General features: G+C 38.6%; 1 protein-coding gene across 1 annotated transcript; it reads left to right on the forward strand.

The window, feature by feature from the left end:
* The first annotated feature begins 10,141 nt into the window (after positions 1-10,141).
* On the forward strand, positions 10,142-11,835 carry NPY5R (neuropeptide Y receptor Y5). The gene has a single exon (XM_036853393.1). The coding sequence runs from the start codon at positions 10,142-10,144 to the stop codon at positions 11,510-11,512; it is 1,371 nt and encodes a 456-aa protein (XP_036709288.1). The 3' UTR covers positions 11,513-11,835.
* Positions 11,836-14,742: the final 2,907 nt, after the last annotated feature.

Genomic DNA, 14,742 nt, shown 5'->3' on the forward strand with positions numbered 1-14,742 from the left:
TTCACTGAAGTCTTGACCCCTCATAGTCATCCATGACGGTTGAAATCAACTTCTTCCAAACCCGTGGTCATGTTGATATGTTGACCTGTTCTCATGAATCACAAATATTCTTAATGGCATCTAGAATGGTGAATCCTTTCCAGAAGTTTTTCAATTGACTTTGCCCAAATCCATCAGAGGAATCACTGTCTATGGCAGCTCAAGCCTTACAAAAATGTGTTTCTTAAATAATAAGACTTGAAAGTCGAAATTACTCCTTGATCTGTGGGCTGCAGAATGGATGTCGTGTCAGCGGGCAAGAAAACAACATCAATCTCTTACATCTTCGTCAGAGCTCTTGGTTGACCAGGTGCATTGTCAACGAGCAGTACTATTTTGAAAGGAATCCTTTTTTCTAAGCAGGAGGTCTCAACAGTGGGCTTAAAATATTCAGTAAACCCTATTGTCAACAGATGTGCTGTTATCCAGGCTTTGTTGTTCTGTATATAGAGCACAGGTGGAGTAGATTGATCCTAATTCTTCAAGGCCCTAGGATTTTCGGAATAGTAAATGAGCTTTGGCTCAACGTAAAGTCACTGGCTGCATTAGCCCCTAACAAGAGGGTCAGCCTGTCATCTGAAGCTTTGAAGCCAGGTATCAACTTCTCCTCTCTAGCTATGAAAGTCCTAGATGGCATCTTCCAATATAAGACTGTTTACTCTACATTGAAAATCTGTTCTTTCGTGTATCCACCTTCAGAAGTACCTTAGCTAGAGCTTCTGGGTAACTTAATGTAGCTTGTATATCAGCACTTGCTGCTTCACCTTGCACTTTTCTGTTATGGAAACGGCTTCTTTCCTTAAATCTCATGAACCTCTGCTGGCTTCAGACTTTTCTTCCAGCGTCCTCACCTCTCTCAGCCTTCACAGAATTGAAGAGAGTTAGGATCTGGCTCTGGATGAGGCTTTGGCTTAAGGGAATGTTGTCACTGGTTTGATCTTTTATCCAGACCACTAAAACTTCCTCCGTATCAGCAATAAGGCTGTTTCTCTTTCTTATCACTCATGTATTAACTGGAGTAGCACTTTTAATTTCCTTCAAGAACTGTTCCTTTGCATTCACAACTTGGCTAACAGTTTGGTGCAAGAGGCTTAGCTTTTAGCCTATCTCGCTTCTGACGTGCCTCGCTTACTGAGCTTAATCGTTTCTAGCTTTTGATTTAAAGTGAGAGACATGAAACTCTTCCTTTCATTTGAACACTTAGAGGCCATTGTAGGATTAACAACTGGCCAGATTGCAATACTGTTGTGTCTCAGGGAAGAGGGAGGCCCAAGGAGAGGGAGAGAGATGGGGGCATGGCCAGTCAGTGGAGCAGTCAGAACACGCACGTTTACGGGTTAAGTTGTCATCTTACACGGGGAAGTTTGTGGTGCCCCAAACTACTACAATAGTACATCAGAGATCACTGATCACGTATCAACATAACAAATAAAATAATAATAACAAATTTGAAATATCGAGAGAATTACTGAAGTGTGACACAGAGACACGAAGTGAGCAAAGGCTGTTGGAAAAATGGTGCTGATAGACTTGCTCTACACAGGATTGCCCCAAACCTTCAACTGGTAAAAAACACAATAAGTGAAACAAAGTGAAGAACTATAAAATGAGGCCTGCTTGTAATTTAAAATTGTGAAGTCGTAAATCATCACAATTGTTTATGTAGGTACTCTTCATTTCATTTTGGGACCATCTGAAACCTTGTCTACTTTCAATGGTTCTCATATATGTATATATGTACAGACATACACACACACACACACACACACACACACACATATATATACACATATATATACGTATATACACATATGGTTATACTTTACCCTGAATTTGCCCATATTCCCAGGATGATTCATTTCTGTTATTTTAAAGCTGGAAAAATTAAACTACTTTTCTAAAATTATTAAGTAACAGATACTTACTTAGCATCCACTATGTGTAACATACTCTATTAAGCATCATTAAAATTATGAACGTAATTAAAACATTTTTCCTTCTCTCCATTAGAGTCTAGCAGAGAGAACTGACCATGCATTGGAGGCACTCTGAGTTTTAGACTCAGAACCACATTCTTTCTATTACCACCAATTGTGCTGCATAGCCTCTTAGGATTGTTCCCAAAAAGTGAGTCCAGAGAAGAATAACTAAGCTATATATATATACACAAGGATCGTGGTAAGAAACAGCTTGTACAGATTATGGGTGTAAATAGGATTCTGAACAAGCGAGGTGGAGCCAGGGTGTCATCATATCTCAGGAAATGAGACGGGAAAGCCAGTCTGGGCTTTGATTAGGGGCTCACTGAGCTGTCCAGGGGAGTGGCAGGAAGGCCATTGACTGATGGCCTTATGATGAGTGGGATGAATCAGTAACCCTGGTGAGTCACTTTGGTACCAGTTATCTTTTTTAATTTGAGGCAACATCAGTGTAAATTGTCGGTTAGAGCCTAAGAATAAATGAATAAGATCCTGAGCTTTTGAATTCATTTATCTTTAAAGGGATGTATTGATAATTAGCTTTCAGAAATTCAATCAACATAAAATCGGTTATAGAAGTTGTGAAAAACTTCAACTTTTAAATTTTCTTATAGCACAGAAATGCTTATATCATCCTATTTGAAAATTGCTATATATAAACTTAAAGTTATTTATGATGAATGTGTGTACACAGTAAGATATTCTACTTGGAAATTTATTGGACCAGGACCTGTAATTCCCTTATAAATTGAAGATAATAAGGTTTACTATTAATTTCAATATATATGTATTTTTATAGTTTTAAGTATAATTACCCAACTATAGATCTAGAAACAGGTTGATAAACATACACTGATATGTAGTGAAAATGCCTTTTTAAGCTATATATATATCAGGATCTCTATAACAAGGTATACTCATCAGAATTAACAAACTGTTGCTGTCCTGAGTATGCTGTAGGATATTCTTGTTTAAAAAAAATGGAAGTGCTTGCTTTTTTAAAGGGGAGAAAACATTCCTTTTGCCTCTTCTTGATATATTATAGGCAGTTGTATACTTCATTAGGCAATACTGCCAAATCTCTAATATGTAACAGTAAATAAGTAACATCAGCAGAGTCAAGAGGGTGGACCGGGAAGATGCAGAGTTCACGTCTGCACACAACTAGGGCACCTACCAGGCTCTGCTGGGGGACCATGGACACCTAAGGGGACGGGAGGAACCCCCGAGCGACTGGGTAGGATGAGGTGGGGCAGGAGGGGTGAGGAGAACTTGAGGCAGGATGGGACCGGCACCCTTGAGGGGCAGCTGGGGGAGGGGAGGGGTTCCCACGCCCAGAGGGGGAACAGGGGAGACCCTCGGGAGGGCAGAAGATCAGAATGGCATGCGGCCAGCGTTCCCCCTGCCCACTTGGGCCCCAGGGAGCCTGCTGAGGTCCCGAGCCTGATCTGCCCAACCGGGCCCCCTCCAGCCGCGTGGGTCCTGTGGGAGTGGGAGGGAGGGAGGGGGGAGGAAAAGTAAAGGCCGGATGGACAGGACTGGTGCCTCTGAGGGGCGGCTGGGGGAGGGATGGGGTTCCCACCACCGGAAGGGCCCACCCACAGTTAGGGGATGAACAGGGATGGGGGAGACCCTCGGAAGAGCAGAGGAACAGAAGGGAGTGTGGTGAGTGCTTCCCCTGCCCACCTGGGCCCCGGAAAGCCTGCTGAGGTCCCGGGACTAAACCTCTGCCCTCGGAGGCTCCCTCCCACCACGCTGAGCCTAAGCCCCGCCCACACCCCCACCCAGGGCCTTACCTTGGAACTCCGAGCCGGGGCGAACTCCAAGGCACACCTTTCCCAGCAGCGCCGGTCCTGAGCCTGGGCCCTAACCCCCACCCTAAACCCCGCCCCTGCCTAAGCTCCTCCCCAAACCTAAGCTCCACCCCCCACAGCCCAAGCTTTTTCTGGTCTTTTTTTTTTTTTTTATGTTGTGGTTCTGTTTTACCTTGTTGTTAATTCGTTTATATTTTTATTTTTTCTGATAAGTTTTTTATTTTTCTAATTTTATTTTACTCTTTATAATTTGTTATTGTTCTGCTCCTTTCGGCTCCTTTGGGGTTCCCCCCACCTTTTTTTTTTTTTCTTTTGTGGTTCTGTTTTACCTTGATGTAGTTGTTTCACTTATATTTTTATTTTTCCTAATATATTTTTTATTTTTCTAATTTTATTTTATTTTTTATTCTTTGTTATTGTACTGCTTCTTTTTTTCTTTTCCTTTTCTTTTACTGTGCTGCACGGCTTGTGGTAGCTTGGTTCCCAGGCCGAGGATCGGGTCTGAATTCCTGTGGTGGGAGCACTGAGTCCAAACTGCTGGACTAACAGAGAACCTCAGATCCCAGGGAATATTAATCAGACTCAGGTCTCCCAGCAGTCCTCATATCGGCACCAACCTGGCTCTGCCCAACTGCCTGCAAATTCTAGTGTGGCATGCTTCAGGCCAAACAACCAGTAAGACAGGTATACAGCCCTACCTATCAAAAAAAAAAATGAAATGACAAAAAAATATGTTACAAACAAAGGAGCAAGGTAAAAAGCTACAAGAAAAAATAAATGAAGAGGAAATAGGCAAACTACCTGAAAAAGAATTAGGAGTAATGATAGTAAAAATGATACAAAATCTTGGAAATAGAATGGAGGCACGCATTGAGAAAATACAAGAAATGTTTAACAAGGACCTAGAAGAACTAAAGAACAAACAAACAGTGATGAACAACACAATAACTGAAATGAAAAATACACTAGAAGGAATCAATAGTAGAATAACTGAGGGAGAAGAGCGAATAAGTGAGCTGGAAGGTAGAATGGTGGAAATAACTGCCAAGGAGCAGAATAAAGAAAAAATAATGGAAAGAATTGAAGACAATCTCAGAGACCTCTGAGACAACATTAAATGCAACAACATTCAAATTATAAGGGTCCCAGAAGAAGAAGAGAAAGAGAAAGGGTCTGAGAAAATATTTGAAGAGATTATAGTCGAAACTTCCCTAACATGGGAAAGGAAATTGCCACCCAAGTCCAGGAAGTGCAGAGAGTGCCATACACCCTAGAAGAAACACACCAAGACACATATTAATCAAACTAACAAATATTAAATTCAAAGAAAATATATTAAAAGCAGCAAAGGAAAAGCAACAAATAACATACAAGGGAATCCCCATAAGGTTATCAGCTGATTTTTCAGCAAAAACTCTTCAGGCCAGAAGGGAATGGCAGGATATATTTAAAGTGATGAAAGGGAAAAATCTACAACCAAGATTACTCTACCAGCATGCATCTCATTCAGATTTAATGGAGAAATCAAAAGCTTTACAGACAAGCAAAAGCTAAGAGAATTCAGCACCACCAAACCAGCTTTATAACAAATGCTAAAGGAATTTCTCTAGGCGGGAAACACAAGAGAAGAAAAAGACCCACAAAAACAAACACAAATCTATTAATAAAATGGTAATAAGAACATACATATCAATAATCATCTTCAATATAGAACGTTTAATGCTCCAACCAAAAGACATAGACTGGTTGAAAGGATACAGAAACAAGACCCATATATATGCTGTCTACAAGAGACCCACTTCAGACCTAGGGACACATACAGACTGAAAGTGAGGGGATGGTAAAAGATATTCCATGCAAATGGAAATCACAAGAAACCTGGAGTAGCAATACTCATATCGGATAAAATAGACTTTAAGATACAAACTGTTACAAGAGATAAGGAAAAACCCAAAATTAGTAGAAGGAAAGAAATCATAAAGATCAGAGCAGAAATAAATGAAATAGAAATGAAGAAACAATAGCAAAGATCAATAAAACTAAAAGTTGGTTCTTCGAGAAGATAACCATAATTGATAAACTTTTAGCCAGACTCATCAAGAAAAAAAAGGGAGAGGAGTCAAATCAATAAAATTGGAAATGAAAAAAGAGAAATTATAACTGACACCACAGAAATACAAAGGGTCATAAGAGCTACTACAAGCAACTGTATGCCAATAAAATGGACAGTCTGGAAGAAATGGACAAATTCTTGGAAAGGTACAACTTTCCAAGACTGAACCAGGAAGAATTAGAAAATACAAACAGACTGATCACAAGTAATGAAAATGAAACTGTAATTAAAAATCAACAAACAAAAGTCCAGGACCAGATGGCTTCACAGGCGAATTCTATCAAACATTTAAAGAAGAGATAACACCTAACCTTCTCAAACTCTTCCAAAACATTGCAGAGGGAGGAACACACTCAAACTCATTCTACGAGGCCACCATCACCCTGATACCAAAACCAGACAAAGATATCACAAAAAAAGAAAATTACAGGCCAATATCACTGATGAACATAGACACAAACTTCCTCAACAAGATACTAGCAAACAGAATCCAACAACACATTAAAAGGATCATACACCATGATCAAGTGGGATTTATCCCAGGGATGCAAGGATTCTTCAGTATACACAAATCAATAAATGTGATACACCATATAAACAAAGAATAAAAACCATATGATCATCTCAGTGGATGCAGAAAAAGCTTTTGACAAAATTCAACAAACATTTATGATAAAACTCTCCAGAAAGTGGGCAGAGAGGGAACCTACCTCAACATAATAAAAGCCATAAATGACAAACCCACAACAAACATCATTCTCAATGATGAAAAACTGAAAGTATTTCCTCTAAGATCAGGAACAAGTCAAGGATGTCCACTCTTGCCACTATTATTCAACATACTTTTGGAAGTGTTAGCCACAGCAATCAGAGAAGAAAAAGAAATAAAATGAATACAAATTGGAAAAGAAGTAAAACTGTCACTATTTGCCGATGACATGATACTATACATAGAAGATCCTAAAGATGTCACCAGAAAAGTACTAGAACTAATCAATGAATTTGGTAAGGTTGCAGGATACAAAATTAATGCACAGAAATCTCTTGCATTCCTATACAGTAACAGTGAAAGATCAAAAAGAGAAATTAAGGAAACACTCCCATTTACCACTGCAACAAAAAGAATAAAATACCTAGGAATAAACCTACTTAAGGAAGCAAAAGACCTGCACTCAGAAAACTATAAAACACCTATGACACAAATCAAAGATGACACAAACAGATGGAGATATATACCATGCTCCTGGACTGGAAGAATCAATATTGTGAAAACGACTATACTACCCAAAGCAATCTACAGGTTCAGTGCAATCCCTATCAAATTACCAGTGGCATTTTTCACAGAATTAGAACAAAAAATTTTACAATCTGTATGGAAACACAAAAGACCCCGAATAGGCAAAACAGTGTTGAGAAAGAAAAACAGAGCTGGAGGATTCAGGCTCCCCGACTTCAGACTGTACTACAAAGCTACAGTAATCAAGACAGTATGGTACTGGCACAAAAACAGAAATATAGATCAATGGTACAGGATAGAAAGCCCAGAGATAAACCCACACACCTATGGTCACCTAATCTATGACAAAGAAGGCAAGAATATACAATGGAGAAAAGACAGCCTCTTCAATAAATGGTGCTGGGAAAACTGGACAGCTACATGTAAAAGAATGAAATTAGAGCACTACCTAACACCATACACAAAAATAAGCTCAAAATGGATTAAAGACTTAAATGTAAGACTGGACCCTATAAAACTCTTAGAGGAAAACATAGGAAAAACACTCTTTGGCATAAACCACAGCAAGATCTTTTATGACCCACCTCCTAGAGTAATGAAAATAAAAACAAAAATAAGCAAATGGGACCTAATTAAACTTAAAAACTTTTACACAGCAAAGGAAACCATAAACAAGACGAAAAGACAACCCACAGAATGGGAGAGAATATTTGCAAATGAAAAAACAGACAAAGGATGAATCTCCAAAATATACAAACAGCTCATGCAGCTCAATATCAAAAAAACAAACAACGCAATCAAAAAATGGGCAGAAGACCTAAATAAACATTTCACCAAAGAAGACATATAGATGGCCAAGAGGCACATGAAAAGATGTTCAGCATCACTAATTATTCGAGAAATGCAAATCAAAACTACAATGAGGTATGATCTCACACTGGTTAGAATGGCCATCATCAAAAAATCTACAAAGGGTGGAGTGGGTGTGGAGAAAAGGGAACCCTCTTGCACTGTTGGTGGGAATGTAAATTGATACAGCCACTGTAGAGAACAGTAAGGAGGTTCCTTAAAATATTAAAAAATAGAAATACCATATGACCCAGCAATACCACTACTGGGCATTTACCCTGAGAAAACCATAATTCAAAAAGACACATGTTCCCCAATGTTCATTGCAGCACTATTTACAATAGCCAGGACATGGAAACAACCTAAGGGTCCATGAGTGGCTAAAGAAGATGTGGTACATATATACAATAGACTATTACTCAGCCATAAAAATAAATGAAATTGGGTCATTTGTAGAGATGTGGATGGATCTAGTATCTGTCATACAGAGTGAAGTAAGTCAGAAAAAGAAAAACAAATATTGTGTATTAACGCATATATGTGGAATCTTGAAAAATAGTACAGCTGAACCTATTTGCAAGGCAGGAATCAAAACACAGAGGTAGAGAACAGACATGTGGACACAGAGGGGGAAGGGGAGGGTGGGGTGAATTGGGAGATTAGGTTTGACATAAATACACTTCCATGTGTAAACTAGATAGCTAGTGGGAACCTGCTGTATAGCACAGGGAGCTCAGCTTGGTGCTCTGTGATGACCTAGATGGGTGGGATGGGGGGGTGGGAGGGAGATCCAAGAGGGAGGGGGGATATATGTATACATATAGCTGACTCACTTCACTGTACAGCAGAAACTAACACAACATTGTAAAGCAATTATACTCCAATTAAAAAAAGGTAAAAATAAAAGTAATATCATTGTGGTATTAATATTACATTATTAATTTCCTTGAGGTGAAAAAACTTATTATGGGATGTTATATTAGTATCACTTCTACATTTAACTTTATGCCATGTTATCTTCCTTAAAAAATATGAATTTATTTAATCTTTTTAATGCTGAAATCGACTTTCAATTTTTAAATTAAAAAATAAACAGGTAAATTTTGTTTTTAAAAACACCAGCAGCCAGCTGGTTAATGGTTTAATTCATGATAATCTGCACCTCTCAGAGGACTGAGAACTGATCATGAAATGATTTTGCCATCCAGAATTGTGTTCACATAGTCAACAATACCATGTGATAAACATATATTGAGTGCCTACTCTATACATGTAGGTCATGGAATAGTGTTTCTACACTTGAGAAGCTCAAATCTGAAGATTATATGAACTGGATATATTTAGGATATTAGCTTTTTGTTTGAATTTCTCATTTCCCCATAAATATTTATTTTTGTTTGAATTTTTCATTTTCCCACATATATTTATTTAACACTTTCCATGGTGAAGTTATTGTGCCATGTTTTATGGTAGACACCACGGTGAGTAAAACACAGTTTCACTTTTCCATTGCTTATATATAAATAAGGTATACTGGTTTTTATTATAATTGCAGTGCAAAGCAAATTGTGTCATGTAGCATCAGACAGCTATAAACAGAAATACATGGGGTTCCGAAAGGAGATCACATCCAGTTGAACAGATAAAGGAACACTTTAGAGCAGGTGACTTTTAAGTTTGACCTTGACTGATGTAAGAGAAGAAGGAATGTTTAAGGTAAGATTATATGACTACAACATGTATCAGGTACCTTGACTGGAGAACAATATTAATTAGCTATTATAATCTTGAGGTTCTTATCCACATTTGTCTTTTCTGTCCCTTACATTATTTATACATAAATTTTTTAAAAAAGTTCTGCTATTTTAACACGAGTCAACACACCATAGAAGTGATGATAGATTTAAACTTACTGTAATTGTTATTGGTTCACATTTGCACTGTACTTGTTGCCAGTTAAAAACTTCCCTAAACTTTTTAGTAAATGAATAAGGGACCAAAATGTAAATGGTACATTTAGTAAATGGTAATGGGACCAAATGGTAAAATGTTTCCTTCTCAATGGATTAATTTATAGTAGTGATGGAATTTTTTTTCAAGTTGCCAACTGATGTCTTTTCATTCCAAGCAGGAGAATAATATGGATTCAGAGCTCAAGGATTATGATAACAAGACACTTGCTGCAGAGAACAATACTGCTGCCACTCGGAATTCTGATTTCCCAGTCTGGGATGACTATAAAAGCAGTGTCGATGACTTGCAGTATTTTCTGATTGGACTCTATACATTTGTAAGTCTTCTTGGTTTTATGGGGAATCTACTTATTTTAATGGCTCTCATGAGGAAGCGAAATCAGAAGACAACGGTCAACTTCCTCATTGGGAATCTGGCCTTCTCCGATATCTTGGTGGTGCTGTTTTGCTCACCCTTCACGCTGACCTCTGTCTTGCTGGATCAGTGGAAGTTTGGCAGAGTCATGTGTCACATTATGCCTTTCCTTCAATGTGTGACAGTCCTAGTGTCCACTTTAATTTTAATATCAATCGCCATCGTCAGGTATCATATGATAAAACATCCTGTGTCTAATCATTTAACAGCAAACCATGGCTATTTCCTGATCGCCACTGTCTGGACACTAGGCTTTGCCATGTGTTCTCCCCTCCCAGTGTTTCACAGCCTTGTGGAACTTCAGGAGACGTTTGGTTCAGCGTTGCTCAGCAGCAGGTATTTATGTGTCGAATCATGGCCATCCGATGCATACCGAATTGCTTTCACTATCTCTTTATTGCTCGTTCAGTATATTCTGCCCTTAGTTTGTCTAACTGTAAGTCATACCAGTGTCTGCAGGAGCATAAGCTGTGGATTGTCCAACCAAGAAAACCAACCAGAAGAAAATGAGATGATCAACTTAACTCTCCATCCTTCCAAAAAGAGTGGGCCTCAGGTGAGGATCTCCAGCAGCCGGAAATGGAGCTATTCATTCATCAGAAAGCACAGAAGGAGGTACAGCAAGAAGACGGCATGCGTGCTGCCTGCACCAGTGAGACCTCCTCCAGAGAACCGCTCAAGAAGGCTTCCAGAACACTTGGGCTCCGGGAAAAGTCAGCCCCCTTCATCCCGTAAGTTCATACCAGGGGTCCCCACTTGCTTTGAGGTGAAACCGGAAGAAAACTCAGATGTTCATGAGATGAGAGTAAACTGTTCTATCATGAGATTAAAAAAAAGATCTCGAAGTGTGTTCTACAGACTGACCGTCCTGATACTCGTGTTTGCAGTTAGCTGGATGCCTCTGCACCTTTTCCACGTGGTGACCGACTTTAACGACAGCCTGATTTCAAACAGGCACTTCAAGTTGGTGTATTGCATCTGTCACTTGCTAGGCATGACGTCCTGTTGTCTTAATCCAATCCTATATGGATTTCTTAATAATGGGATCAAAGCCGACTTAAGGTCCCTTATACGCTGTCTTCATATGTCATAATTCTCAGTGTTTTCCAAGGAAAGTACAAGTGTGGGAATCATCTAAAATATATTCACAGTAACTATGTATGTATAATCAACGAATTTTGTTAACTTACGGAATTTAATTTATGTGTAAGAGCTCTGGATTTGGATATCAGTTCCTAATATATGGAAGATAATTTTAACATGTTATAATATGATAAATTCATTTAGTTGTATAAAGTCATTGTCAATCCAATCTGTAATTTCATTTTAAAGAGTAGTTATATTACCTTCCATTTCAGCTTGTCTTGTAAACCAATGAATTATAAGTTCTTGTTTAAAATAAAAGTTATATTTAACCATTTCAGTATTTTTTGTTCAAAATTATAAGCAAAAATATTTCTACTAAGACATTTAATTTCAGGTATGAGGAACATCTAATAATCTTCATTTTTACTTCACAGATTTCTTAATAGTTAGTTTCTGACAATACAGAAAACTTTAATATGACCAGCAAACCACAACTAAGTGACAGATATATGCCTAAGTCATAAATTAAATGTCAACATTGGGTACAGTTTTAGAACCTCTAAAGGAAAATGTTTATTTCCTATTATTAATGATTGGTCAAATTGTCAATTTATTCCCCACTATCCTAGTAATACACTGTTAATTTATCAAATAAAAATAGATTTTAAATCTTTTCTAGACTTACACCATGACATTAAACTATCAAAGATTGTTTTCATATACATCTTTTATATTCTAAAATGTGAAATATAAATGGTATCTATATTTCCAAGTATTAAATAATTGTAAAGAATACTTGAAGTGTCTAAAGGGGGAAAAAAAGGTTAGTTAAATTTTTTGGCCAAGATGTAGAATGATTAATATACTTTATGCTATTTCAGTACTGAGGTCTCATATGCTATCTTACTAGACTGAGGTCAGTCTTTTCAACTGGAGCTTTTTATTTGTTTTAGCCAGTTTTTTATAGAACTAAGTCCCTGAAAATAATGAATGTTTTCACATGAGGCTCAGATGTGCAAAATAATAATGCTGTCTTCAGTTCCTTTCTCTGATTTAACCATCTCCTGTATGGATTCCTGTTCATAAGGGAAAACAACCAAGCAAAACAAGAAACCGTTTAAGTTTTCAAATAGTAGGTAACTCTGGTCGTTGTTTAGTCAATTGAAAGTGCAGACTCTCTACGGGGGCTTTTCTCGGGCCTCTCCTGCTTCCCTAGGCAAGGCCTACATATAGGGGAAGCAGAAGATGGAGCTGGTCCCCACGTGTCCCCTGCTGACTCCTGCCCAGCTCCAGCTGAGAAGTAACTGTCTCGCCTGATCTCTGTTCCCTCGGCTTCTGCGTGTGTTGTAGAATGTGTGGTCTGTTCTCAGCAGGGTCCAGGCCTGAGGGTCCAGCCCCGGCATTCTCCACCCCTGCTGATGTCGTAAACTCGCTGGCTGTGTGGTCCCTCTGAATCTCCACCACGTTCTCCAGTTTATCCTGAGCCTGGGCTGTCTGCTCTACGGGATCTTCTCCCTGCCAAGCCCGGGCACACTTCAGGAACTTGTTTATCACCAAGAACTCTTCAGAAAGGTATTGTCGACTATAAAGATATTCACAACCTGAACGTTGAGAGTTCTGTTTTATTCGGCGGGAAGTTTTAGGACTTCAAGCCCGGGAAGCAACATCTCAAGTAACCCTGAGAGAACCGCTCTGAGGGGGCGGTGGGCGAAGAGCTAGGATATAGAGAAGGTGCTTGCAGCAAAGGGCAGGTAGTCAGGAGCATAAAAATATTATCGTTAATTAAAGAAAACCAGAAATCTCAAATTAAGGAATTTAGCACTTTTCTGTATATGGGAACGTGCAAGAGTCTGGGCTCACTGAAATCATTCCTTTGAGGTGCACCTCAGCTCTCTGGGGCCGTGTCCTGTGTTTTCACATCCTGAGTTTCCTCGGGGCTCACAGTGGCTGCAGTCTGATGGCCGCTAAATGGCAGGTATTCTTTCCTTGTGAGTTCCCTCAGGGCTCACTTTAAAGAGTGGCTGCAATCACTGATGACTGTGACATCATTTGTTTACTGATATGGCAGGAAATATTCCAGTTCTCTGTATGAATGCGTACTGCCCACGTAGCTCACCTGGAACTGAGGCGGCATGGACTTCCCCAGGCCTCCTCTGCCCAAACGCTACAAGCCACAGTGTTGTTCACCTCATGTTGCTACCAAAGCATCTGCTTTCCAGTTCCTTTCTAGATTTTCAAACATGAAACTAGGTAAAGCCACCACTGCTTTTAACTTCCCTCTAATCTGCCTGCGGTTATATGAGTGTCCTCCCCAAGTTTTGATAGGATAGCAGAAAAAAACAAGTGAAGAAACTTTGGTTCACTTTTGCTTTTCTCTTTCTTTCCTTCTTCTTATTCTAAGGGCTTCTGCTTCTTTCTGCCTACTAAGAATGTCCCTTGCTAATAAAATCTTTATTTTTCTCTGCACTATGGCTTACAGTAAAACTGTGTTCAGAATATCAAGGTTTGTTTTTGGAAAAGGAAGCTTTTGTGATTTAAAACTCTTCCCCATTAAAATGCTTGGACTTAAGACTATTGTCTTACCCCAGACCCAAAACAAAAAAGTCTAAGCTGAAGAATGACTTCTTATTTAAAAGAAATAGCTGTTTTCACTTTCACTAAGGCAGTCGACTTCAAGGTTTAACTTTAGTGGCCAAAGGGGGAAAACTCACTGATAAGGGCAAATATAAATACATAAAGAGGTATTTTATCCTGTTAGAGTAACTTACATTAGCAAATGTACAATATGTGTCAAAATCCACAGATTTTATGGTTGCTGATAAATGAGTTTAGTTAAACTGGATAAACTAATTTGGGGCTCTTAAACTATTGAACTGAAAGGCAGCCATTTATCTTCTGTAACGAGAAATGACTGAATGTTCTTAGTAATTGAAAGTAGAGAGGTTTGAACGGATTGGTGAATAGAAGTCATTAAGAGGGGGATTAATTGTTTTAGAAGGTTATTATGAATAATAATTTCTTCCATGGATACAGTTGCTCCAAACAGCACAGGTTTGAACTAAGCAGATCCACTTATATGTGGACTTTTTCAGTAAATATATTGGAAAAATTATTGGAGAGCCACTTATATGTAGATGTTTTTCAATAAATATATTGGAAAAAATTTTGTGACAATTTGAATAAAGTCACAGATGAACTGCACACCCTAGATAGAAATAGCAAAAAAAAAAAGAAAGA

Source organism: Balaenoptera musculus, chromosome 5 (genome assembly GCF_009873245.2).
Source record: "Balaenoptera musculus isolate JJ_BM4_2016_0621 chromosome 5, mBalMus1.pri.v3, whole genome shotgun sequence".
Lineage (NCBI taxonomy): Eukaryota > Metazoa > Chordata > Mammalia > Artiodactyla > Balaenopteridae > Balaenoptera > Balaenoptera musculus.

What these genes read in the sequence shown, in the direction of transcription:
- NPY5R (XM_036853393.1), top strand. Translation starts at nt 10,142, where the DNA reads ATGTCTTTTCATTCCAAGCAGGAGAATAATATGGATTCAGAGCTCAAG.